Source organism: Oncorhynchus mykiss, chromosome 13, assembly GCF_057628025.1.
Source record: "Oncorhynchus mykiss isolate SJ-2025 chromosome 13, ASM5762802v1, whole genome shotgun sequence".
Lineage (NCBI taxonomy): Eukaryota > Metazoa > Chordata > Actinopteri > Salmoniformes > Salmonidae > Oncorhynchus > Oncorhynchus mykiss.
Window position 1 is genome coordinate 37,869,087 of NC_143034.1, and position 26,561 is coordinate 37,895,647.

General features: G+C 42.0%; 1 protein-coding gene across 10 annotated transcripts in view; it reads right to left on the reverse strand.

Moving 5' to 3' along the window:
• The window catches only part of LOC110486063 (signal-induced proliferation-associated 1-like protein 2), a 111,038-nt gene that overhangs the window by 17,202 nt on the left and 67,275 nt on the right, over positions 1-26,561 (reverse strand). For all 10 annotated transcript variants that reach the window (XM_090196129.1, XM_090196128.1, XM_090196127.1 and 7 more), the window contains exons 8-14: positions 24,683-25,262; positions 22,806-23,080; positions 16,544-16,759; positions 8,200-8,349; positions 6,167-6,264; positions 5,497-5,594; positions 3,654-4,072 (exon numbers count right to left, since the gene is read on the reverse strand). In XM_090196129.1, coding sequence (XP_090052255.1) covers positions 3,654-4,072; positions 5,497-5,594; positions 6,167-6,264; positions 8,200-8,349; positions 16,544-16,759; positions 22,806-23,080; positions 24,683-25,262 — 1,836 coding nt within the window. The remainder of the gene's footprint in view (positions 1-3,653; positions 4,073-5,496; positions 5,595-6,166; positions 6,265-8,199; positions 8,350-16,543; positions 16,760-22,805; positions 23,081-24,682; positions 25,263-26,561) is intronic.

Sequence of the window (26,561 nt, forward strand, 5' to 3'; positions counted from 1 at the left end):
TCAGTCCATTTTATATCAGTAAAGTCAGGGGATAATCAGGAGGGATAATTATGCCTCCTGAACTGAACTGAACTGACCCAAACCCTGCTACCCATATCAGTGGTTCTCCTCACGATGGGCTGTGTGGTTCTCGGAGCAGGTTTTGATCCTAACTCCTATGACTCCAACCCTGCCTATGCAGACAACATAGTGATACGAATTGGGGCATGATGACACTGCACTGTTGCCGCTGGCAGCGAAGGGCAAATGTGTCACACCTCATTAAATGCTGCATTGTTCCCACTGCGGGGGGAGGCAGGATCATGCCATGGCCACAGTGAGCCTGCCACAACATGGCAGACTGGTCATCAACCTTTTAGCATAATCATGTTCCCAGACACTTTCACCCCAAATGCACAAAGAGTCTGGTGGACCAATGCGTCAAACTTAGCCTTTGTTAGCCAATACAGAGAGCCTGGAGAAAATCCCAGCGCAGGCATTGGTTTAAATAGGCTTAATCTACCAACCAATCATCTCCCAGAACGCTTTCCCCTTCACTATCCCCCGTATACTAGCACACAACAAGCACAGAGCCACGCCTCGCAGTCAGGTGATTCGCTAAAATTAAATTACAAATGCTTTACTCAGTAGAGCACTCCCATAGAATTCTATGGCCACTCCCATTAAGGCCAATTTAGAGTGGTTGATATCCCAGGATTATATAGGCTGGGCACAATAGCCAGAGGACGAGGTTACTTTTATTCCGGTAGGAAACTGCACTTTGGCTCATCCAGTCTGACTTAAAATGGAGAACCTGATGTCACCGCTCAGCCTGGCACAGCATGAAAATGAAGACCATATCTGGTCTACCTGACCCCAAAATGGAGGTACTGGTGTCACCTCTCAGCCTGGCACAGCATGAAAATGAAGACTATATCTGGTCTCCCTGACCCCAAAATGGAGGTACTGGTGTCACCTCTCAGCCTGGCCCAGCGGGAAACTGCAGACTATATCTGGTCTACCTGACCCCAAAATGGAGGTACTGGTGTCACCTCTCAGCCTGGCCCAGCAGGAAACTGCAGACTATATCTGGTCTACCTGACCTCAAAATGGAGGTACTGGTGTCACCTCTCAGCCTGGCCTAGCAGGAAACTGCAGACTATATCTGATCTACCTGACCCCAAAATGGAGGTACTGGTGTCACCTCTCAGCCTGGCCCAGCAGGAAACTGCAGAGTTGGGCAGGAAACTGTCTACACCGTTTCATTCTGTCTGATCCAAAAATGAAGGACATGAAATGCTGGAAAGGTAACCTTGACTCCAGGCTACTGTGCACAAACTTGGAGAGGACGTGCGAGACTAATGGATTGGGAATCTGGTGGGGAGATTGTGATGATGACGACGGTGGTTTCTGCTTAGTCGCTGGCTAAGTAGGTTAGCTGGCTACTTTAGCGGCGTCATTATCGATGTGATGTGCCCAGTGTCTATGTGAATTAATAAAACAATCTATTGTGCAGGCACAGCAATGACCTATTTAGCCTTACTCACAGTAATGGACTGGCCATCTGGAGCACCGAAATGGCTAACACTAGAGAATCATGTCAGCTCTATTTATTACATTTACATCTGCAACGTTCCAAACATTTCCTTTCACTGAACACAGCATACGAATGAACCAGAGAGTCGGAGTGATAGTGAACCAAGGAGTGTGGAGAAAAACTAGAAGGAGCAAGGGCTCCCGTTCACGAGAAGTTGAGCTATCTATCAAGAGAAGTCCACCCAGGAAAACTCCCAAATCAACATGAAAAAGTAACACCACCACACAAAAGAAACGCAAAAGGTGGGTCCGGAAAGTTAGGGGACAGTGCCAATGCTAACGTCAACGTGCATGTAAGCCCATTCCGAGGAGGATGCCACAGCCCCGGGTCATTGCCTAGCAGAAGAAGACAGCGACAGCATAGTTGACGATTGTGAGCCTAGCACCAGCAAAAGTCAGTGCAGCCGAAGCGCTAGACAATGGGGATCCAGAGCAGGGAGGGAGACATGGGTAACACAACATCAATATCGGGCAAACTAACTAGGCTAACTAACTATACCAGCAACATGATACCAGCCAGACCGTTTCTTGATTAATGTACATGCCAGCCATAGTAATTTCAAGCCCTATTCCTCAACTTTTGTTGAATAGGAACAACAACATATGCTTTCATATTTTAATCATATTTTTATTATGTACTTGAGCTTGTGTCTTTAAAAGTGAGTACAGCTCGGCAATTTATAACTATTTTTTACCAGAAAGGTGCGATCTTTATCTTTCTTGGAGTATGCGGCATTACTAGCTATTGTTTTTGGCACTCATGATAAATAATTACTTTTGGGAATGTATATTTAGGCGGAATTCTACATTTTTACATTACATTCAACAGGTTCATGTTTGTTTGAAGCCCTACAATTGACATTAGTCAAATCAAATCAAACTTTATTGGTCACATACACATATTTAGCAGATGTTATTGCGGGTGTAGTGAAATGCTTGAAAAGGCAGCCTTTGACACAGCACAGTTGCCTTTTATTTATACATTTTATGATGATTAATTCTGACTAAACCTATTGCTTCCACTATGTTGTTATATTTATAATCTGTAGCTAAAACAACTATGAATTACAACTGAATGGTTGTGCTAAGCTAGAGGACAGTGAGCTGCTGAGAAAACTGCTCGTCCAATAAGGTAGCCAGGACATATTTTTCTATAACTTGCTTACTTACCATTCTCTTTACGCCCAAATTTGGTGTGTCTTTTTCTGGTTCACTGTGCTGTCTGTAGTAGTGTTGTCTACTGCTTTGACAGAGTGAAGCCAGCCAGCCCTCTCTGAAAACTAGCCAGCCAGTGCTCTGTCTCACTGAGTATTCTAGCTACTATATATCTTCTCCGTTTTATTCTAGGCTTCAGATGACAGGATGTTGTTCAATCATGACAATTTCAGTATGTGTTCTGTAGAACTCCTTTAACAGCGTACAGTGTGTTCTGTAGCACTCTGAAAATAGTACTGCATTAGTGTACAATAGCTGTGATGCAGCTAGGTGGTGGTATTAGGGGCTGGTGTGTTTACGTGTGTCCGTAGGCGGTGGAGTATCCGAGGACTGGTTGTGGTGGGGCAGTCTGCGTCAAAATCCAGGGCCGTTTTTATGTCCTAGTCCGTCCCTGCTTACTCATCATGATAATGTGTAATGTGTACATGCCTAGAGCAAAAATAACTCACATCCAATAATGACAGACACTGAAAACATGGGCAGTTTGACCTCACATTACTTAGCCTGATGATGTGTTTGAGCATTGCCTGTGGTTGAATTAGAATGAAAAAGGTACCAGTACTGATTTACATTTTCCAGTACCAGGGTTCATTTTAGAGTGAATATTCTACAAGAGGTGCCGATGATCAAGCAGAATAACATGTCAGATGCTGCTACTGCGTAACTGTGAGTCGTTGTCAACAATTCAAGTGCTGGTCATTGGTCAGATAAAAGGGATCCAGTCAGCCTCTTGGTGTATGGTGATGTTTCCCCTAGACACTGATCATGGGTCAGTTTGGCGGTTTCCCCACTAATGGATTGGGAGAGTGGAAGCTGATCCTAGATCTGTCATTTGGGGAACTTTATTTGGAGCTACACCTTACCTGGACATGGAGGAAATCTCACTCAGGTCGCCCAGGCTCCCGTCCGTTACGTGCCCAGCCGAAGTGGCCTGGGTGCTATAGCCTTGTGACGTCAATCCTCCTTCCGGCGTCCCCGCTCCATGGTAACCCCCCGCCCCATGGTACTCCAGCACCCACTGTTCCCCTCGGGCATTCTGGGGGACTGGCTGGCCAGCCGAGACCCCCGGTACACCACCTCCGCCGCAGCCAGGTAGAGGGGGAGGTGGCGGGGGCATGCAAGGTGCCGTGTCGATGCCGCTGTCGGTAGACGCGCCCTTGATGTAGATGAGGCCCAGGGCATCGGGGTCCATGGGGTCACCAGAGCCAAAGCGCTTGTCGTCGCTGCTGCCGCTGGAGGCATTGCTGGAGAGCGTGTTGCTGCTGGAGTGGCTGGAGCCAGACTGGGGGAAGAGATGGCGATCAAAACACAACAACAGTTAGTGGTTAGCAGCATTCATTTGTGTCTGAAAATTAGCAGTTAAATCCTTGCTTCGTCCATTCCGTTCCTCTGAAAGAGCATTGAAGGATCCAAGACCTCGCCCTCCGACCTCCAATGACCTTTGAGAGGAATTGATGAAACAAGGATTCGGCAGCTAGTATACATAGGCTGTGTGTCCTTACACCACAATTCAATCAAATCTTAAATAAAATCGGAAAAACACATTGTGGGTTTATTCACTGGTTCAGAATGTATTGACCCCTTAACTTGAGAATTCTGAAATTGGGGCCCTGGAAATGTTTGGTACAATTTACTATTGTAATTACTCATTGTTACAATGTATTTACAGCAGTAAATTACTCTACTCCTAACCCTAATCTAATCCACCAAGTCGTGTGGGAAAATGACCAACGTACCACTTCACAGGCCTTTTAGTGTAACAAAACCAAAACTGCATTTCAGTTAAAACATCATTTTCTTGTTGCTAGACTATATGTGGTTTGGACTTTAAACCATTCGCATTTTGATTTAATAGAGCTATCCAGCCAATGAGCTTCCTACTCCTGTTAAGAGAGCTATATTCATAGCCGACTTGGGTCCCATTTCAACTACACCGTAGTAAAATAAATAATTCCTGAAGCTGCAATTAATTGAAAATCCCATAAACCAAGCCATTCCAAATGGGTTAGGAGGGCATATGAAACTTTAATGCGCTCTGCATAGGGAGACAAGTACATTCTACCCCTCTTTCTGTTTATCCAGGGCCAATTGTTGGGAAGCTTCCTCATTTGTAGTAACACTAATGAAAAATAAACAACGCACATGAATCGATGCGTCGCCATTACTTGCAATACACTTTTACAGCTGGGGGCCGTATGGGTAACCAAGCCGTTCTCTACTGCTATAGGTGTGACCTTAAAGATCAGATGACTATACGTACGGTATCACGACCCATCTGTCTAGGGTGTCGTGTTGCGGTCCAAACCCCGAAGACCATGCATGTTGCTGGTAGGGTATAAGGTGCTCTGCGAGCGCATAGCTAGGTCTACCAAAGCCTTTATCGACTGACGGGACTCCTATGGGATACGTTCACCAAATGGCCATGATGTTCTGTCATTGGATGACATCAATGCTTTCGTATGAAACATTTGATTGGTTAAGGTATTACGACTAACTGATTTTGTCCTGAAAAAAAAAGTGTTCCAAGACACACTTTCCATTGATGCTCAAATGTAGGCATATGTATTGCATGAGATGACATAGACGCAGTAACAAGCTAACCCAAATCCAGCATGACAAGAAAAAAGCGTTACAGTGTAAAATTACATTTAACCTGGCAACCCTCAATAAACATTAAGATAACTCTTTCCAAGTATGAGTACTCACATGTTGGTATTTATTGGGGGAGTCCTTTGCTCCTGGTCTCGGCTGGCTTCTCTCCCTCATGTTCAGAATCTTTGTGGAGGGATGGTGCCACTTGGCCTCTGCAAAAGAGGAATAAGACCATTTGTGAATTTTTTATTTTTTTTAGATATAATTTTCTCATTAAAATACTTGTGGTGCAATTTCTACGATTATTGTCCACCAGAGTTGATGTCAGGAACTATTATATATTCACTAGGAACCAAACCAATTGAAGTGGGGAGGGACTACCTGAATGTGTCCAATAAGAAATGTTTTTTATTTTTCTTTCCCTAGTTGCCATTACTGGCATTTTTTCAATGCAGTTCGTGAAATGCCAAAAAATGAATTGGAATGGCAGTTATTTGGTCATTCTATTTTGTGTTATAGGCTATGAAAGCACATTTGTCATTTGTTGACATCACAACATGACACATCTGATAACACTTAATGTGAATGACAATCGTGAATCTGTAAGAATGACAGTTAATATTGCTTTCTGTTTTGTCTGTCTCCAGCTGACCAATTCGATAAAGTGCATTTCTACTGACAGGCGAGTGAGTCTCTTTCACAGCACAGTTGATAATGATGATGAAAATGATATTGGTGAAACATGATGCTTATGATGGTGCTGGTGATGAAGAGTAACTCATACCTGCAGATCTGGTCCTCTCCAGCTTGGGCTCCCTCTCTCTCCGGCCCTCTCCCTCCTTGTCACTCGGCTGGTCCAGGAGCAGTGCAGGGGACTGGCATCTACAGGTGCACGAAAGAAGGATATGACAAAGCTAGCGGTATCAGCAAACTCGTTTATTAAATCTTCAAAAGTGGGAGGAAAGATATGACGTCTTTGCTGAACATTCTAACCATGAAGACAATCAGTGACGCACAGGTCAGCCATTCTTTTAAATTTTATTTGCCCAAACAAACTCAGTTAACTGAACCCGCACCTGAATGATCCAATGTAGAGCTGCCAGTTCTTATTACAAGGGTTGGCAACTCTTGTCCTGGAGTGACGTAGGAACTTCAAATGTTTTTGATTTAACCGACCTGGATGACCAGGTGTTTTGCATTTAGACAATCATTTAACTGACCATTTTACCTCAGTTGGTCAGGTGTGGTACCTAATCGGAGCAAAATCCTGCGGCACTCCAAGAACAGGGTTGCCTACCCATGCCTTACCTAATCACAACTGTATCAACTTTCAATGCAATAATCTTGTCAAATGAGAACTGTTGTCCTAAACTCAGGCCTCAAAGAGAAAAGAGAATGCTAACCAGCATATCATGGCTCCCAAAAATGTGTTCAAATTATAGTCTTCTCCCACAGCATCCTCAATGCTTTGCCATTGCTTTAGAACCTTTTAAGTGCATTGTAATACTTATCAACCCCACTTCCTGCTTTTCACACCACTGGCCATTGTTTCACTGCTTCTCACCACTTGGCTCGTCGCACTGAGCTATTTCAAACCTTTCCCTTGGTGTGTAACAGTATCCGTTAAGCTGTGGCCGCCCAGACACATTTCCACAACGGATGCTGTGGGGATATTGAAGGAATGCCTTACAACCTGAGAGCCAGGGTCCGGCTGGGGCCTCTGGCCTGGCGACTATAACCTGGCCTAGACTGCCGAAGGTCAAGGAATGGGGGTCCTGGAAGAACCAGGATGGGGGGGTAGTAATGGTATCGTTTTGTCCTAGATAGAGGAGATGGCCTATCATATGACACAACTGGTCCCACTACATATACTGAATGTATGGGTCACTGTATTGAATATATACACTATGCTGAATATATGGGCCGATGTACTGAATATAAACACTACACTGATGCTTCTGCATTGTTTGGTCTTTGGTGTTTTAGGCTGGATATCTATAAAGTACTCTGTGACAACAGCTGAGGGATAAAGGGCTTTTAAAATCAATGTGATTGAATTTGATTGATTCATATACAGTATGAGTCACTGTGAATGCTGAACAGTTATGAAAATGTCTTTGGATACAAATGCTAAATGACCATAGTATTGTTATAGTCCTCTTTCTCTATAGATTATGTGCCATCTACAGTATGCCCAGGAGGGAATAGTCTGGTTTAAAGGAGTATAAATATGGATTGAACTTTCAATGTAAATATATAGCCTATTCTGTGTTTCTATATATTATGCACTTTGTCTTTTTAAGCACATGACCAAATTAATTTCCCCCTGTTGGGACTATAAAGTTGATCTAATCTAGGAGCAAAGAAAAGCACCTAATTGCATTTTATTAGATGACAGCCATCTCTCCCATTTATTTGTGCTCGGGGTCTGTAGACTTCTCCTAATGCTCATAGCTGTAGGCCTATCTGTAACCGGGACACACAACAGATGCCATCAAATATGGACTTGATTATATTGAGAAACGTAAACATCCAATAAACTTTGATTTTGGACTAAACTATCCCTTTAAACAGAATAGTGGGCGGGGTTTCCACTTTTGCTACTATTTCATTGGCACCATTGCCCCAGACAAGCTAAATCAAGCGCAGATACAGTATTTGAATATAATTGTATTCAAACCCAGTCTGCTGTGTACTCCATGGAAGGGTGAGGCTTGAGGTTGAGAGTTTCCTAAAATGTACACCGTAGTTGTCCTAAAATATACACCCTAGCTGTCATAAAATGTGCACCGCAGCACTGTGCTCTAATGCACTTACCCGTTAATGCATCCCGCCTTCTGGGACCAGGTGCCACAGGGTCCGGGGTCACTGGACGTGGACTGGTTGCTGGGGGAGCTGCAGTACAGTTGTCCTGGTTCCCGACTGCTACAGGAGGCCGTAGGGGAGATCTCATATTCCTGCAGTACCCTGAAAAAACACAAAAATAACATTTAGGGGACATGTAACCAAAATGGGCCTCAACCGCTAAAGTGCCACACCTGTAGGCTACAGCGCCAATGGCCCTATTAAATGGAAAGGGTTAGTTGTTCGTTTGATTCTCAAAAGGGCCACACACTAGGTCTCAGGAAACGATTTGACTGTACCTAGCAGACCAAACTAAATTGGCCACTGGGTGGGTCACTTGGGATAAATGCATCTGCTAAACGACCATGTTATGACTCCTATTATTCTCAGAGTTGTGAAAACAAAATAAAAGAGCTGTCAAGACAATGTCAGGCGTGTCAATACAACTCATCACCTAGTCTGGACGTATGATGCATGTGCTCCTGATGTTTGTTTGTTTAGTATATCATTATGTGTATTATGCCAAAGGTCAAACTACACAGTGTAGATAAGAACGTTTATATATTTTAAAAAAGGAGGGTTTATTTGATACAGACAATACAAATAGTAGGTCAACCGTTATACTGTGATGATAAGTAGTAACTGGACTACTAGAATCCCATCCATTTATGAAGAGTGCTTGGGGAAATACTTGCGGAACATAGCGTAAGTAAGCAGTTAGGCAAGGCGTTATTCTTAGCCTGAACACACTGTTCCAAGCCTCCGGGGCGTGGGAGATGCTCGAGCCTCCGACTCGTGAAACCCGACTCTCCTGCCAGACCGGGAAGAACGCTGAGACCTCGAAAAAAACACGGAATTACACATCATATGGAAAAGCTGAGATGGGATCGTAAATGTGCAATGGAGAAGCTCGCATAATGGAGGTTATATAGGGCAGGGAGGGAGTAAAGGATGAGGAGGTGTGAAAGGGATCTTCAATGCTGCATCTACAGCAGCATTGGAGCAGGCCTGCTTTACAAGGCGTTGGCAGCTGCAAATTGAGTCCCGCTCCCTCTTAATTAGCTGGCAAAACTCCGACTAGGAGTAGAAGCCACAAAGTGTTTGAATTCAAATGATCCCCACACAATAAACATATGCAGTGTCTCCATGTATGTTTCCCTTAGGAAAACATGTCACCTTAATGGTTCCATTGTACAACCTCAGAGTCTATCACGTTTTTTTGTAGAACCCAGGCAAAGTGTTACATATGACAAATATGGTATGGTAAAAGTGTGCGGGAAATGTAATGTTACATAAATCATAACCCAGAAATCAGTTTTTATATTTCCTGCTGGTAACGGTGTGGTGACTCCCGGTACGCTCCACAGCGCTTATAAGAACCAGTATGTTACTATTAGAGGTTGACCGATTAATCGGAATGGCCGATTGTCATAACAATCGGAAATCTGTATTTTTGGGCGCCGATTTCCGATATTTTAATAAATTTTATTTTGTATACCTTTATTTAACTAGGCAAGTCAGTATTTTCAATGATGGCCGAGGAACGGTGGGTTAACTGCCTTGTTCAGGGGCAGAACGACACATTTTCACCTTGTCGTCAGCTCAGGGGATCCAATTTTGCAACTGTACATTTAACTAGCCCAATGCTCTAACCATTGCACTCCACGATTAGCCTGCCTGTTACGCGTATGCAGTAGAAGCCAAGGTACATTGCTAGCTAGCATTAAACTTATCTTATAAAAAAACAATCAATCATAATCACTAGTTATAACTACTAATCCAGTTTAGCAGGCAATATTAACCAGGTGAAATTGTGTCATTTCTCTTGCGTTCATTGCATGCAGAGTCAGGGTATATGCAACAGTTTGGGCTGCCTGGCTCATTGCGAACTAATTTGCCAGAATTTTACGTAATTATGAGATAACATTGAAGGTTGTGCAATGTAACAAGAATATTTAGACTTAGGGATGCCACACGTTACATAAAATACCGAACGGTTCCGTATTCCACTGAAATAATAAACGTTTTGTTTTTTCGAAATGATAGTTTCCGGATTCGACCATATTAATGACCAAAGGCTCGTATTTCTGTGTGTTATTATGTTATAATTAAGTCTGATTTGATAGAGCAGTCTGACTGAGCAGCAGCAGGCCCGTAATCATTCATTCAAACAGCACTTTCGTGCGTTTTGCCAGCAGCTCTTCGCAAGCACAGTTAATGACTTGAAGCCTATCAGCCTAATGGCTGGTGTAACCAATGTGAAATGGCTAGCTAGTTAGCTGGGTGTGTGCTAATACCGTTTCAAACGTCACTCGCTTTTAGATTTGGAGTAGTTATTCCACTTACGTTGCAAGGGCTGCGGCTTTTGTGGGGTGATGGGTAACGATGCTTCGAGTGTGGCTGTTGTCGATGTGTTCCTGGTTCGAGCCCAGGTAGGGGCGAGGAGGGGTACGGAAGCTATACTGTTACACTGGCAATACTATAGTGCCTATAAGAACATCCAATAGTCAAAGGTACAGTGGGGCAAAAAAGTATTTAGTCAGCCACCAATTGTGCAAGTTCTCCCACTTAAAACGATGAGAGAGGCCTGTAATTTTCATCATAGGTACACTTCAACTATGACAGACAAAATGAGAAAAAAAATCCAGAAAATCACATTGTAGGATTTTTAATTAATTTATTTGCAAATTATGGTGGAAAATAAGTATTTGGTCAATAACAAAAGTTTATCTCAATACTTTGTTATATACCCTTTCTGGCAATGACGGAGGTCAAACGTTTTCTGTAAGTCTTCACAAGGTTTTCACACACTGTTGCTGGTATTTTGACCCATTCCTCCATGCAGATCTCCTCTAGAGCACAGACTTTCAACTCCCTCCAAAGATTTTCTATGGTGTTGAGACCTGGAGGCTGGCTAAGCCACTCCAGGACCTTGAAAAGCTTCTTACGAAGCCACTCCTTCGTTGCCCGGGCGGTGTGTTTGGGATCATTGTCATGCTGAAAGACCCAGCCACGTTTCATCTTCAATGCCCTTGCTGATGGAAGGAGGTTTTCACTCAAAATCTCATGATACATGACCCCATTCATTCTTTCCTTTACACGGATCAGTCGTCCTGGTCCCTTTGCAGAAAAACAGCCCCAAAGCATGATGTTTCCACCCCCATGCTTCACAGTAGGTATGCTGTTCTTTGGATGCAACATCTTTTTAAGTGGGAGAACTTGCACAATTGGTGGCTGACTAAATACTTTTTTGCCCCACTGTATATGAAATACAAGTGGTATAGAGAGAAATAGTCCTATGAATACTATATTCTACAACCTAAAACCTCTTACCTTGGAAAATTGAAGTCTCATGTTAAAAGGAACCACCAACTTTCATATGTTCTCATGTTCTGAGCAAGGAACTTAAACGTTTGCTTTTTTACATAGCACATATTTTACATGGCACATATTGCATATTAGCACATATTACTTTCTTCTCCAACACATTGTTTTTGCATTATTTAAACCAAATTGAACATGTTTCATTATTTATTTGAGGCTGAATTGATTTTATTGATGTGTTATATTAAAATTAAAATAAGTGTTAATTCAGTATTATTGTAGTTGTCATTATTACAAATGTAAAATATATATATATATATATATATATATAAACAAAAATAATTGGCCGATTAATTGGCATCGGCTTTTTTGGTCCTCCAATAATCGGTATCGGCGTTGAAAAATCATAATCGGTCGACCTCTAGTTATTATATTAACTGGTCTGGTCCGAAACGTAGACTGAGAAGGCTAGTGTCTTGGAAATACGTGGTCATTTAAAATGTGATATATGTTTTTATTTTCAAGACATTACGGTCACATTGAAAATTCTAACTTGGTTCGAAAATCTTTCCCCCTTAAGCGTAGCACAAAGCGCTAACTAAAACCCACATAATAAAAAAGGACAATGACTAGTTGGTCAGGACTTTAGGTGCACTAAAGCCTTAGATGGAGTTTATCATAGCACCCTGCACTTTATTATGGGCGGCAATTTTAGTACTCATCACTGCATTCTCTACCAGAAAGGTTGTTGGCCCTCTGATGTCATGTAGGTTGATACATTGCTATGTTTTAAGTGGGACTAACATATTCACTAAACTTTCGCCACCCGGTCTCAGGGATGGCGAACTCTGATAATTCCTTTGGTAACTCAGCTTTTAGTTTTCTGGCACCTTATTTTGTGGAACAATCTTTAACATTTTCTTAAATGTGATGTTTAGGGTAGGGTAATTCAGAAAGCTGATTGAGTACCTTATTACTGATGAATGTGTTTGTTTTCTATGACCGTGTTTTCCTTTCTGCTTGCATTTTGTATTTCTATTTTGATGTTGGTATTTTCTGCAATTCAGGGTGTCATCTGTAAAAGAGATCTTGGTTTCAGTATGAATTAGAGGTCGACCGATTATGATTTTTCAACGCCGATACCGATTATTGGAGGACCAAAAAAAGCAGATACCGATTAAATTGGCCGATTTATATATATATATATATATATAAAAAATATATATATATATATATATATATATATATATATATATATATATATATATATATATATATATATATATATATATATATATATATACACACATATACATACAAAAAATATATATATATATATATATATATATATATTAAATAAAAATAAATAAAAAAATATATATATATATAACATTTTTGTTGTTGTTTGTAATAATCACAATGATACTGAATGAACACTTATTTAAACTTCATATAATACATCAATAAAATCAATTTAGTGTCAAATAAATAAATGAAACATGTTCAATTTTGTTTAAATAATGCAAAAACAAAGTGTTGGAGAAGTAAAAGTGCAATATGTGCCAAGTAAAAAAGCTAACGTTTAAGTTCCTTGCTCAGAACATGAGAACATATGAAAGCTGGTGGTTCCTTTTAATAGTCTTCAATATTCCCAGTTAAGAAGTTTTAGGTTGTAGTTATTATAGGACTATTTCTCTCTATACCATTTGTATTTCATATACGTTTGACCATTGGATGTTCTAAGAGGTATTTTAGTATTGCAAGCCTAATCTCGGGAGTTGAAAGGCTTGAAGTCATAAACAGCACAATCCTTGAAGCACAGCGAAGAGCTGCTAGCAAATGCAGGAAAGTACTGTTTGAATGAATGCGTATGAGCCTGCTGCTGCCTGCCACCACTCTATCAAATCATAGACTTAATTATAACATAATAACACACAGAAATATGAGCCTTAGGTCATTAATATGGTCAAATCCGGAAAATATCATTTAGAAAACAAAACGTTTATTCTTTCAGTGAAATACAGAACTGTTCCGTATTTTATCTAACGGGTGGCAACCCTAAGTCTAAATATTGATGTTACATTGCACAACCTTCAATGTTATGTCATAATTTTGTACAATTCTGTCAAATTAATTACAGTCTTTGTTAGGAAGAAATGGTCTTCACACAGTTTGCAACGAGCCAGGCGGCCCAAACTGCTGCATATACCCTGACTCTGCTTGCAAGAGAAGTGACAGAATTTCCCTAGTTAAAATAAATTCATGTTAGCAGGCAATATTAACTAAATATGCAGGTTTAAAAATATATACTTGTGTATTGATTTTAAGAAAGGCATTGATGTTTATGGTTAAGTACACATTGATGCAACAACAGTGCTTTTTTTTGCGAATGCGCTTGTTAAATCACCCGTATTTGGTGAAGAAGGCTGTGATTCAATGATAAATTAACAGGCACTGCATCGATTATATGCAACGCAGGACAAGCTAGATAAACTAGTACTATCATCAACCATGTGTAGTTAACTAGGGATTATGTTAAGAGTGATTGTTTTTTATAAGATACGTTTAATGCTAGCTAGCACCTTACCTTGGCTCCTTGCTGCACTCGCATAACAGGTAGTCAGTCAGCCTGCCACGCAGTCTCCTCGTGGAGTGCAATGTAATCGGACATAATCGGTGTCCAAAAATGGCAATTACAGATTGTTATGAAAACTTGAAATCGGCCCTAAATAAATCGACCTCTAGTCTGAATCCCTGATAAAATAAAGATAAAATAAATTCACTATTTGGTGCCAAGTGGGTTTGACATCTTAACTCATGACATATTAAGTTTAATGAGAGAAATTTCACAACAACCAGACTGCCACCAGAAGAGTTTGTAGCGAAGCAAACCACCCATTTTCTTTAACATGTCTATAATATACACTGACTGTACAAAACATTAAGACCACCTTCCTAATATTGAGTTGCTCCCCCCCCCCCCCCCTCTCCGTCAGAACAGCCTCAATTCGTCGGGGCATGGACTCTACAAGGTGTCAAAAGCATTCCACAGGGATGCTCGCCCACGTTGACTACAATTGTGTTGGAGTCAATAAGGGATCAAAGCTTTCATCTGGATTCACCTGGTCAGTCTATGTCATGGAAAGAGCAGGTCTTCACAATATTTTTGTAAAGTCTTTCATAACAGATATATACAAGGACACTCCAATCTGAAAATAGAGTTCTCTCCTGAGAGGCCAATCCATGCCGCAATCAATCCTGTGAAACAACTGACTAGAAGGGAATCACTTAATCTCAATTTTCCACCAGCCAACAGGCTGTGCTTTTCTTTCTACAAAAGGTCAAACTCATCCCACACAAATGCACTACTCCCACATATACCGGTATGCTTGCATGCGCACACACAGTTGTCACACAGTTGTAAATGGACATGCACACACTGATTAGATGTAACACCACAGATACGCATGGCATGGACACACACGCGTGTTCAACCTGTTATGTAATGCAACACTACCCTGAAAGACCAATGCTGAGGTAGCCTTACTGTAGCTGTGTGTGTGTGTGTGTGTGTGTGTGTGTGTGTGTGTGTGTGTAAAGACAATCGTGGACAGTCCACAGCAGAGGGGCAGTGCAGGGCTGCAAACAAGCACCTCGACACTCCAGAGCTCAATAAAACATTCACACGCCATGACACCCTGCTAGCTAACACCCCCCCCACCCCCTCCCCTAATGCTGTGTGCCATGTTAAATAACAGGGGCACAACATGGAGGTCGATCCTCAACCCTCAGACAGAGTGGGAAACATACACTCTAAATACAGGGTAAAGAAAGTTGATGCTTATGGAGTGATATTATTGCCAACAAAATGAAACATTTCATAACACAAATTCAACATGATTAAATTCTGATAAAAATTCTGTTGCCACTAAAATCACTCCATAAAACATGACCCAACATAAGAGCAAAAATAAAACACTAGGAAAAACCTTTTAGTTTATTCTGTTTGTTTATCTGTTATTATTATATCACAGTGCCAAAGAGCTCTTCTCATCTACATTCAGCATTGATTCAGTTGTTTTCTCTAGTCCTGGGACCCACTGTGTGTGCAAATACCATCTGAAACAATGTCTATGAGAAACACTGATTTAAGTATAGTAGCCACAGTATAATAGAGTTGGAATTAGAGCTGGGTCGAGTTCATTAGGCATGAACGGTAGAAAACAGACAAACAGGGACGGTTTACCTAGACTTGTCAAATAAAAGCTCATTCCCGTTTTCCATTGTAAATCATTTTAGAACACTTTGTTGGTTTCCCTAATGCCCCTTCTGCCATCTTGTTTTTCTTCCTGTCAGAGCCCAGTCTCAGTTTCCCAGTCATGTATTTGCCACTTGCTAATTTTATGCTAATCAAATTACAAAAGTTACATTGACCTCATTATGCACAGCCTATGCTAATATCGTGCAGTGTCAGTGATACTAAGGATAGAGGTGCCATTGTGTTCGTCGAGAAAATTATACAATTTCACTGACAAAAACAAGTCGGCAATGAGTCCCATTCAATTATTTGTACAGGTTCTTGGGATGAGTCAGACATGGTTGGCCAGCAAATCTGTATATGTACATGAAAATATTTTCAGAATTGGAGTGACTCTTCATGCCAAGCAAAGAAGCATGCTTGATGTAATATAGCTCAAGTCTCTTTTGGTGACACACTTTGAGCATGATTATGAGTGTCAAAGGCAGAGATACTAAAATCTGGCCTCAAGACAAGAAGTACTGCTGATGTAAACTCTTTGCTCTAAGCAGGGACTGATTAAGATCGAGATTCCACTCACTAGCACTAACCAAACAGTGACAATGAGTTTACTCTGTTCGAAAATAAATAAAAAAACATCAGGACTCTGGCCATCCAGGCTCAAATGTGAGTACCTCGGATCTAGGGTGCTGGAACTAGGAACTATGAGTCAATTGAGTGGGTGCTGAGGTGTACCTGGTCCCGTCCTGTTGCTTCCTGTCGAAGGAGGTGCTGCGGGAGATGGCCCCCTGAGCGTAATGGAACATCTGCTGCCCGGGGCTGGGGCCCTGTGTGGGGGAGGTCCGGGACATGGATGGGCCACCACCCGGGGCTGCCGAGACGCGGTGCCAGCCGGCAGCAGTGGTGGTCTTGTACTCCACCACGGGGATGCGGTACATCTCCGAGCAGCTCCTGATAGAACAAATCAAAAAGACACATTAACAATTGAGCGTCTTATTAAACTGTAAGAGCATGTGTAGGTGTTGTTACATGTTATTATGTGCATCTAATGTTTAAAAAAAAGTGTGACGCAATCCTCATAGGTAAATCTAAGTCAATAGGAGATTTATGTGGATGTTTGGCAGATGGACTGCATTTTAAGTGTTAGGTTTTTTGAGATTTTTCACTGCCTGCTACTTGATACGTCCGTTTCCAAAGAGGTACAGCCACGTTCCACCTCTTTCTTGCTCGCTTGATTTAACCGTCAGAAATGTAGCATTAACCCAATATTCTGGGTGCGAAAGAGATGGAAAGTTGGTCATTACATTTGGGACCAGTCGCTGCCAACTTGTGTCCAACCTCATCCAAATGTACTGCTACTTTGCTACAGTCAAATATGTTCAATATTTGCTGATGGATATGAGCTACATTGACTAAGCCTGTGGCCGATTGACATCAATAACACTGGTATTAGTATTTGATTAGGATCCCTATTACTGTAATTTCCGGACTATAAGCCGCTACTTTATTCCCACACTTTGAACCTCGCGGTTTATACAATGACGCGGCTAATTTATGGATTTTTCCCGCTTTCACAAGATTCATGCCGCCAAAAAACTGAGCACCGTCACATAATGTGACGTAAATCGAGCGCACTCAAACTTCCCATCATTCTGATTACGGTAGTAATTTTGTCACCCTCATCATGGCAAAGACACGGAGAAATGCATATGATGCAGCTTTCAAGTTGAAGGCGATTGATTTGGCTGTTGGAAAAGGAAATAGAGCTGCTGCACGGGAGCTTGGCCTTAATGAGTCGATGATAAGACGTTGGAAACAGCAGCGTGAGGAACTGACTCAGTGCAAAAAGACAACAAAAGCTTTCAGAGGGAAGAAAAGCAGATGGCCCAAAGTATTTGCAGCCACTCGACATCAGTGTAAATCGTGCATTTAAGGTGGCGCTCCTTGTTCAGTGGGAGGCTTGGATGACAAGTGGGGAGAAATCCTTCACTAAAACGGGCCGCAGGCGAAGAGCATCTTATGGTCAAGTCTGCCAGTGGGTCCTGACAGCATGGAGCATTGTAAAAAAATCCACTATCATCAACGGGTTTCGAAAGGCTGGACTGCTGCGTGTTGAAGGGGCAGCATGAGCTCAGCGGGGTATTTGCCTCCGGATGAAAGTGATGAGAGCGACAATGAAAATGATCCAACATCGGATGAAGCAATTCTGAGGCTATTCAACTCCGACACCGAAGGAGATGACTTCAGTGGTTTTAGTGCACAGGAGGAGGAAGGTAGTGACCAATGACTTTCTTGGTAGGCTACTGTTTTAATTTTTGTTACAAGCCGTGTTTCGTTAAAGCCTATTTATTTTTGTTACAAGCCGTGTTTCGTTAAAGCCTATTTATTTTTGTTACAACGCCGTGTTTCATTTAAAGGCTGTGTAAAGTTAATTTGTTTCAATGTACCGGTAGGCACCTGCGGCTTATAGACATGTGCGGCTTATAGACATGTGCGGCTTATTTATGTACAAAATACATATTTTTTTAATAATTCAGTGGGTGCGGCTTATATTCAGGTGTGCTTAATAGTCCAGCAATTACGGTAGCTACTCTCCCAGGGGTCCACACAAAACACGACATAGTACATAACATTAACAGACAACATTGATTAATTTAACAAGCCCATTCGGTCATGACTACAGAGATAATTAGCTATATAGGCCTGAGTCCCAAAAGGCCCCTTATTTCCTATACTGAAGAAAAATATGAACACAACATGTAAAGTGTTGGTCCCATGTTCCATGAGCTAAAATAAAAGATCCCAGAAATGTCCCTTACGCACATATCGTACAAAACTATGGATCATGTTTTCTCCTTCACTCTGGTTGATTCCTGTTAAAACATGATTTGTCAAGTCTCAAGATCTCAGCCAACCCAAACGACGGCCTTGGAGTGTCCCAAAAAATGGCACAGCACGAAAGCCCTGTCTTGATTCATACATGTTGGATTCATAAGTCTCAAATGGCACCCATTTCCATTATAATGCACTACTTTTGACCAGGGACCATATGGCTCTGGCCAAAAGTAGTGTGCTATAAACACAGTACAAAAATGTAAAACGCAACATGCAACAATTTCAACGATTTTACTGAGTTACAGTTCATATAACGAAAATCAGTCAATTGAAATACATTCATTAGGCCCTAAACTATGGATTTCACATGACTGGGAATACAGATATGAATATGTTGGTCAAAGATACCTTAAAAAAAAGGTAGGGGCGGGGATCAGAAAAACCAGTCAGTATCTGGTGTGACCATTTGCCTCATGCAGCACAACATCTCCTTCACTGTAGAGTTGATCAGGCTGTTGATTGTGGCCTGTGGAATGTTGTCCCACTCCTCTTCAATGGCTGTGTGAAATTGCTGGATATTGGCGGGAACTGGAACACGCTGTCGTACACATCGATCCAGAGAATCCCAAACATGCTCAATAGGTGACATGCCTGGTGAGTATGCAGGCCATGGAAGAACTGGGACAGCTTCCAGGAATTGAGTACAGATCCTTGCAACATGGGGCCCTGCATTACCATGCTGGAACATAGTGATGAATGGAACGACAATGGGATTCAGGATCTCGTCGCGGTATCTCTGTGCATTCAAATTGCCATTGATAAAATGCAATTCTGTTCATTGTGCGTAGCTTATGCCTTCCCATACCATAACCCCCACCACCACCATTGGGCACTCTGTTCACAGTGATGACATCAGCAAACCACTCACCCACAAGAAGCAACACACGCCATCTGCCCGGTACAGTTGAAACCGGGACTCATCCGTGAAGAGCACACTTCTCCAGTAAGCCAAGGACCATCGAAGGTGAGAATTTGCCCACTGAAGTCTGCTACGACGCCGAACTGCAGTCAGGTCAAGACCCTGGTGAGGGCGAGCTTCCCTGAGATGGTTTGACAGTTTGTGCAGAAATTCTTTGGTTGTGCAAACCCACAGTTTCATCAGCTGTCCAGGAAGTTGATTTAAAATGATCCCGCAGATGCAGACGCTGGATGAGGAGGTCCTAGCTTGGGGTGGTTACACGTGGTCTGGGGATGTGAGGCCGGTTGGGCGTACAGTCAAATTCTCTAAAACGACGTTGGAGGCGGCTTATGGTAGAGAAATTAACATTCTCTGGCAACAGCTCTGGTGGACATTCCTGAAGTCAGAATGCCAATTGCAACGCTCTCTCAAAATTTGAGACATCTGTGGCATTGTGTTGTGACGAAACAGACTATTTTTGAGTTGCCTTTTATTATAAGGTGCACCTGTGTAATGATCATACTGTTTAAATCAGCTTCTCGATATGCCACACCTGTCAGGTGGATGGATTATCTTGGCAAAGGAGAAATGCTCACTAACAGGAAGGTAAAAGAATAGTAGTATCTATTCTATATGGGAAAAGATCGATATAAATGCTCCTGCTAAAAACATGAGGTACAGTTGAAGTCTGAAGTTTATTGCCTTTAAATTGCTTAACTTGGGTCAACCCTTTCGGGTAGCCTTCCACAAGCTTCCCACAATAAGTTGGGTAAATTTTGGCCCATTCCTCCTGACAGAGCTGGTGTAACTGAATCAGGTTTGTAGGCCTTCTTGCTCGCACACGCTTTTTCAGTTCTGCCCACACATTTTCTAGGATTAGGATTGAGGTCAGGGCTTTGTGATGGCCACTCCAATACCTTGACTTTGTGGTCCTTAAGCCATTTGGAAGACCCATTTGCGACCAAGCTTTAACTTCCTAACTGATATCTTGAGATGTTTCTTCAATATATCTACATTATTTTCTTACTGCATGATGCCATCTATTTTGTAAAGTGCACCAGTCCCTCCTGCAGCAAAGCACCCCCACAACATGATGCTGCCACCCCCGTGATTCACGGGTGGGATGGTGTTCTTCAGCTTGCAAGCCTCCCCCTATTTCCTCCAAACAAAACAATGGTCATTATGGCCAAACAGTTCTATTTTTGTTTCATCAAACCAGAGGACATTTCTCTAAAAAATACAATTGTTGTCCCCATGTACAGTTTCAAACCGTAGTGTGGCTTTTTTATTGCGGTTTTGGAGCAGTGGCTTCTTCCTTGCTGAGTGGCCTTTCATGTTATGTCGATATAGGACTCGTTTTACTGTGGATATAGATACTTTTGTACCCGTTTCCTCCAGCATCTTCACAAGGTCCTTTGCTGTTGTTCTGGGATTGATTTGTACTTTTCACACCAAAGTACATTCATCTCTAGGAGACAGAACGCGTCTCCTTCATGATCGGTATGACTGCTGCATGGTCCCATGGTGTTTATACTTGCGTACTGTTGTTTGTACAGAAATACATATACAGGTACAACTCCAATTGACTCAAATGATGTCACTTAGCCTATCAGAAGCTTCTAAAGCCATGACATCATTTTCTGGAATTTTCCAAGCTGTTTAAAGGGCACAGAGTCAACTTAGTGTGTGTAAACTTCTGAACCACTGGAATTGTGATACAGTGAAATAGTCTGTAAACAATTGTTTGAAAAATTACTTGTGTCATGCACAAAGTAGATGTCCTAACCGACTTGCCAAAACTACAGTTTGTTGACAAGAAATTTGTGAAGAGGTTGAAAAACGAGTTTTAATGACTCCAACCTAAGTGTATGTAAACTTCCGACTTCAACTGTATATAGACATTTGGTTAAAAGGGGACATTATACTGATCAATAAAATGTTTGAGACTATGGTAAACATTAACTTTAGTTTGTTGTCAGAATTCCTTCAGAACACTGAGTACAGCAGTGCCGTCATAACTTGATTGATGTGACGGCTAACATGTTCTGGCAGTTGTGCAGGTGAGCCATAACACTGTCAAGAGCCATTATTCCACTGTGAAGACAGGGGAGTACAAGCCACTAACAGAAATAAGAATTATTGATGTAAAACCAAAAAGGTTATAGTGGTCGAAATCGTGGGAAATCGATGCAGCAATGATACTAACAATGTTTAAAATTGCAATTTGTCATTTTTATTTTGCCAGTGACAATTTAAGATACTACAAACATCCAAGAAGCAAAGTTAAAAATAAAGGGACATACTCACCAAGACCCAAACCCTGCCCTTTTGAGAAAAATAAAGTTACAGATTAAACCTTTAAAGATTGAGTTGGTTATATACTGAACAAAAATATCAACGCAACATGTAAAGTGTTGGTCCCATGAGCTGAAATAAAAGACCCCATAAATGTTCCATATGCACAAAAAGCTTATTTCTCTCAAAGTTTGTGCACAAATTTGCTTACATCCATGTTGGTGAGCATTTCTCATTTTCCAAGATAATCCATCCACCTGATAGATGTGGCATATCAAGAAGCTGATTAAACAGCATGATCGTTACACAGATGCACCTTGTGCTAGGGACAACAAAAGGCCACTAAAATGTGCAGTTTTGTCACAACACAATGCCACAGATGTCTTAAGTTGAGGGAGCATGCTAACTAAAGGAATGTCCAACAGAGCTGTTGCCAGAGAATTGAATGTTCATTTCTCTACCATAAGCCGCCTCTCCAATGTCGTTTTAGAGAACGTCCAACCGGCCTCACAACCACAGACTACGGGTAAACATGCCAGCCCAGGACCTCCACATCCAACTTCTTCACCTGCGGGATTGTCTGAAACCAGCCACCCGGACAGCTGATGAAACTGATGAGTATTTATGTCTGTAATAAAGCCCTTTTGCTGTGAAAAACTAATTCTGATTGGCTGGGCCTGGCTCCCAAGTGGGTGGGCTTATGCACTCCCATGGCTGTGCCCCTGCCCAGTCATGTGAAATCCATACATTAGGGCCTAATAAATGTATTTAAATTGACTGATTTCCTTATATGAACTGTAACTCAGTAACATCATTGAAATTGTTGCATGTTGCGTTTATATTTTTGTTCAGTGTAAGAATAAAACAGAGCTTAGTTTAAGTGCAAAGGAGCTGGTGGTGTAAACCTACCTCCTGGGCGTGCCGTCTTCGTGGGGCTGGACGATGACCACACTGACTGTGTTGGACGTGCGCAGCAAGTCGATCATCTGCTCGTGGGATAGTGTGGCAACAGCCACCTTGCAGATCTCCATCAGCCGGCTGCCCGGACGGAGACCCACCTGCCAGGCGAAGCCGAAAGGCTCCACGTCCGCCACCACGCCCTCGAAGTTGACGTGGAATCCCAGCTGGCCCAGACCGTTCCGCCGAAGGGTCATCTCCACTGTCTCGCAGCCCCGGGTGACAATCTAGTACGACATTACCAAGAGAGTCAATTTCAGTCTACTCTGATCTAATGGCTTTATTAGGGATTAACCATGTTGGCAACTGTTTTGATAAGTTATGAGCATTACCTTATAAAGCCTACTGTAGATCAACCTTTACCCCAGTTAACCTCATGGAAGAGCAGCAATTAGAAACTTTGTGGTTTGATCTACTCCACACAAACACAAAACTTTAAAATCGCACCGAAGCCAATGAGAACTTAAATCATTACCCCTTTCCAAGATAAAGTTGGTTGAAAAGACTAAAGGGCTCCATTCAATCAAACTTGGCAACAAAAACTAAATATAGTCCAAAAGTGGCCTGAGCTGGCCTCTTGAAGCGCAGGAAACAGTTACGGGATTTGACAAAAAAAGTTTGCCATCAACAGAAGAAATCGTTTCAGAATAAACCAGCCAAAACACAATGTGAAGCTCTGCAGAGATTAGGGTCGTCACCATGCCAAAGGAAGAAAAAAAACACCATCTCTGTTTGGAGTGGCAACGTGTTACTATTTTTCATCCAGACTCCCCAGTTCTTCACCCCTTTTTGGCGTCTTAAAGCCTGGGCGTCTGAGGCTAATGGTATCAACCCTAGCAGATGCTTTAGACACCTTTGGATTATCCCATTTAACTGAAATTTAGAGGGCCTGGGACAGAGCGCTCAGGGACAGCCGACCCCATACGACCTCTCGTCTCCCCCAAAATAACACAATTATCAACCAAATGATTAAATCAATTCCAGGCCAAAAAAAAGCAGGAGGAAAGTACATGCCCCGGCAGGCGTTTATTACAAACAGTGATTCAAGAACAGTAACTTCTAACAACAAACATATTGTTGTGAGGCTGAGGTAAAGTGGCGGTATAATGGGGGACATCTGCTGACTAAACTGCTGTGACTTGGGCCGGCTCCCAGGACTTGAGTAATCTTCTCACTGCAGCGTTAACCCATAGTAAACCATTTAACCTAACAAGATCTTTTCACATCAGATCTTTTACAGATCTGATTGGTCAAAACACCAATTAGTGAAAAAATATCAGAATTGGGCTGCCTGTCTAAACGCAGCCAAATACTAAGGTAGAAGGTTTTATGCAAGTGTCTTATGATATTAAACTAGTTCAAAAGTTTGGGGTCACTTAGAAATAGTCATTTACAACATTAACAATGTCTACCCTGTATTTCTGATCAATTTGATGTTATTTTAATGGACGAAAAATTTACTTTTCTTTCAAAAACAAGGACCCCAAACTTTTGAACGGTAGTGTATGTCTCGGGCAGATGTGGCCAATCTTCTCTCTGGGCCAGTGTGGGTACAGCCAAGCAGTAACAAACCCAAACCCAATTTTCAAGTGATAAACTAAACCTAGTCTTCAGTAAATACTTGGAGAAGTTTAATTATATATGTTCCTTTAGGTCCGATTGGCAACCACTAGTTTAAAGGACTTTAACACTTAAGCCTGGACTAAATATCATTCTCAATGGAAGATCTTAATTGAAAATACTGCTTTAGTCCAGTAATAGGCTTAACCTGTGTACAGGATGTGTAGCACTGAATGATGTTGTCTTTTAGCCTAACACAACCTCCTTACCTCCAACCTCTGCATGATCTCCCGGACGTCGTCCAAGCATCCTTCCTGCGTGGAGAACACCACACACTCGCCTCGCTCGTAGAAGAGCCGGACGCTCCCAGATGTTGCGCTCCAACCAAGGACATCGCGGCAGTAGCAGTTGAACACCACCTCCTTGGACGCCTCTTCGATCAGCACCACAAACTCATTGGAGACGGCCAGCAGGCAGCCAATGTCCGCCGACTGGCCAAAGTCCCGGGCCACCACGGCCCAAGTGACCGCCCCGTAGCTCTGGAGGTGGGCGTTCCGCCGGGGTCGGCTGCGCTCCTTCTTCTTGACACCCAACGAGATGAAGCTAAACTTGGCCGCTGAAGAGTCCACGGGGTTGGCGCTTACAAAGTTCTCGGACAAATCTTTCAGGTACTCTTGGCGCGTGCGCATGGCCATGGCGCGGAACTTGTCCGACTTATGCACCGCATTCTCACCGTTCATCATCTTGGCCAGAAGGAAGTCCCGGAACATGGCCGACTTTGGGAAGAGCACCCCCTGGGGGATGGGAGGACCAAAGGCGGGCACGTCTTTAGATCTGGTGACCGCCACACTAAAATAAAGACAAACAGCTATTTTAATCCCTCTGTCGTTTTCCATCACGATATTTTATAAGTAACAAACAGGTCAAAACAATACATCTGAGAGAGAATTGTTGGGGGGGGAATTTGATTTAAAGCCACTCCCCGGAAATGAAAAGGTAACAAACAATCCGGAATATATATATATATATATATATATATATATATATATATATATATATATATATATATATATATATATACACACACACATATACACACACACACACACTGGGGCAAAAAAGTATTTAGTCAGCCACCAATTGTGCAAGTTCTCCCACTTAAAAAGATGAGAGGGGCCTATAATTTCATCATAGGTACACTTCAACTATGACAGACACTATACATACACATACACACACATATAAATGGTGTAAAGGCAGTATGGACATTATTGTCCAGCAGTTGATATATAGGTTGAGCCATGACTAGAATACAGTTTGAGTGCATTCGGAAAGTATTCAGACCCCTTAACTTTTGCCAAATTTTATTATGTTACATCCTTATTTTTTCCCTTATCAATCTACACACAATACCCCATGACAGGTTCACACATTTTTATTTATTAAAAATTAAAAAACATAAATATCACATTTACATAAGTATTCAGACCCTTTACTCAGTACTTTGCTGAAGAACTTTTGGCAGCGATTACAGCCTGGAGTCTTCTTGGATTTGAAGCTACAAGCTTGGCAATAGAGGTCGACCGATTAATCGGAATGGCCGATTCAAGTTTTCATAACAATCGGAAATCGGTACTTTTGGGCGCCGATTTAATTATTATTATTTTTTAAACCTTATTTAACTAGGCAAGTCAGTTAAGAACCTATTCTTATTTTCAATGACAGTGGGTTATAACTGCCTTGTTCAGGGGCAGAAGGACAGATTTTCACCTTGTCAGCTCGGGGGATCCAATCTTACATCCTTACAGTTAACTAGTCCAACGCAATAACGACCTGCCTCTCTCGTTGCACTCCACAAGGAGACTGCCTGTTATGCGAATGCAGTAAGCCAAGGTAAGTTGCTAGCTAGCATTAAACTTATCTTATAAAAAACAATCAATCATAATCACTAGTTAACTACACATGGTTGATGATATGACTAGATATATGCGTTGCATATAATCTCACTGAGCATAAAAGCATACAAGTACTTAAGTATCTGACAGTGGTGGTAGGCAGAAGCAGGCGCGTAAACATTCAGGGAGGAGCGAGGAGAGGGATGGAAGCTATACTGTTACACTGGCAATACTAAAGTGACTAAGGTTAATG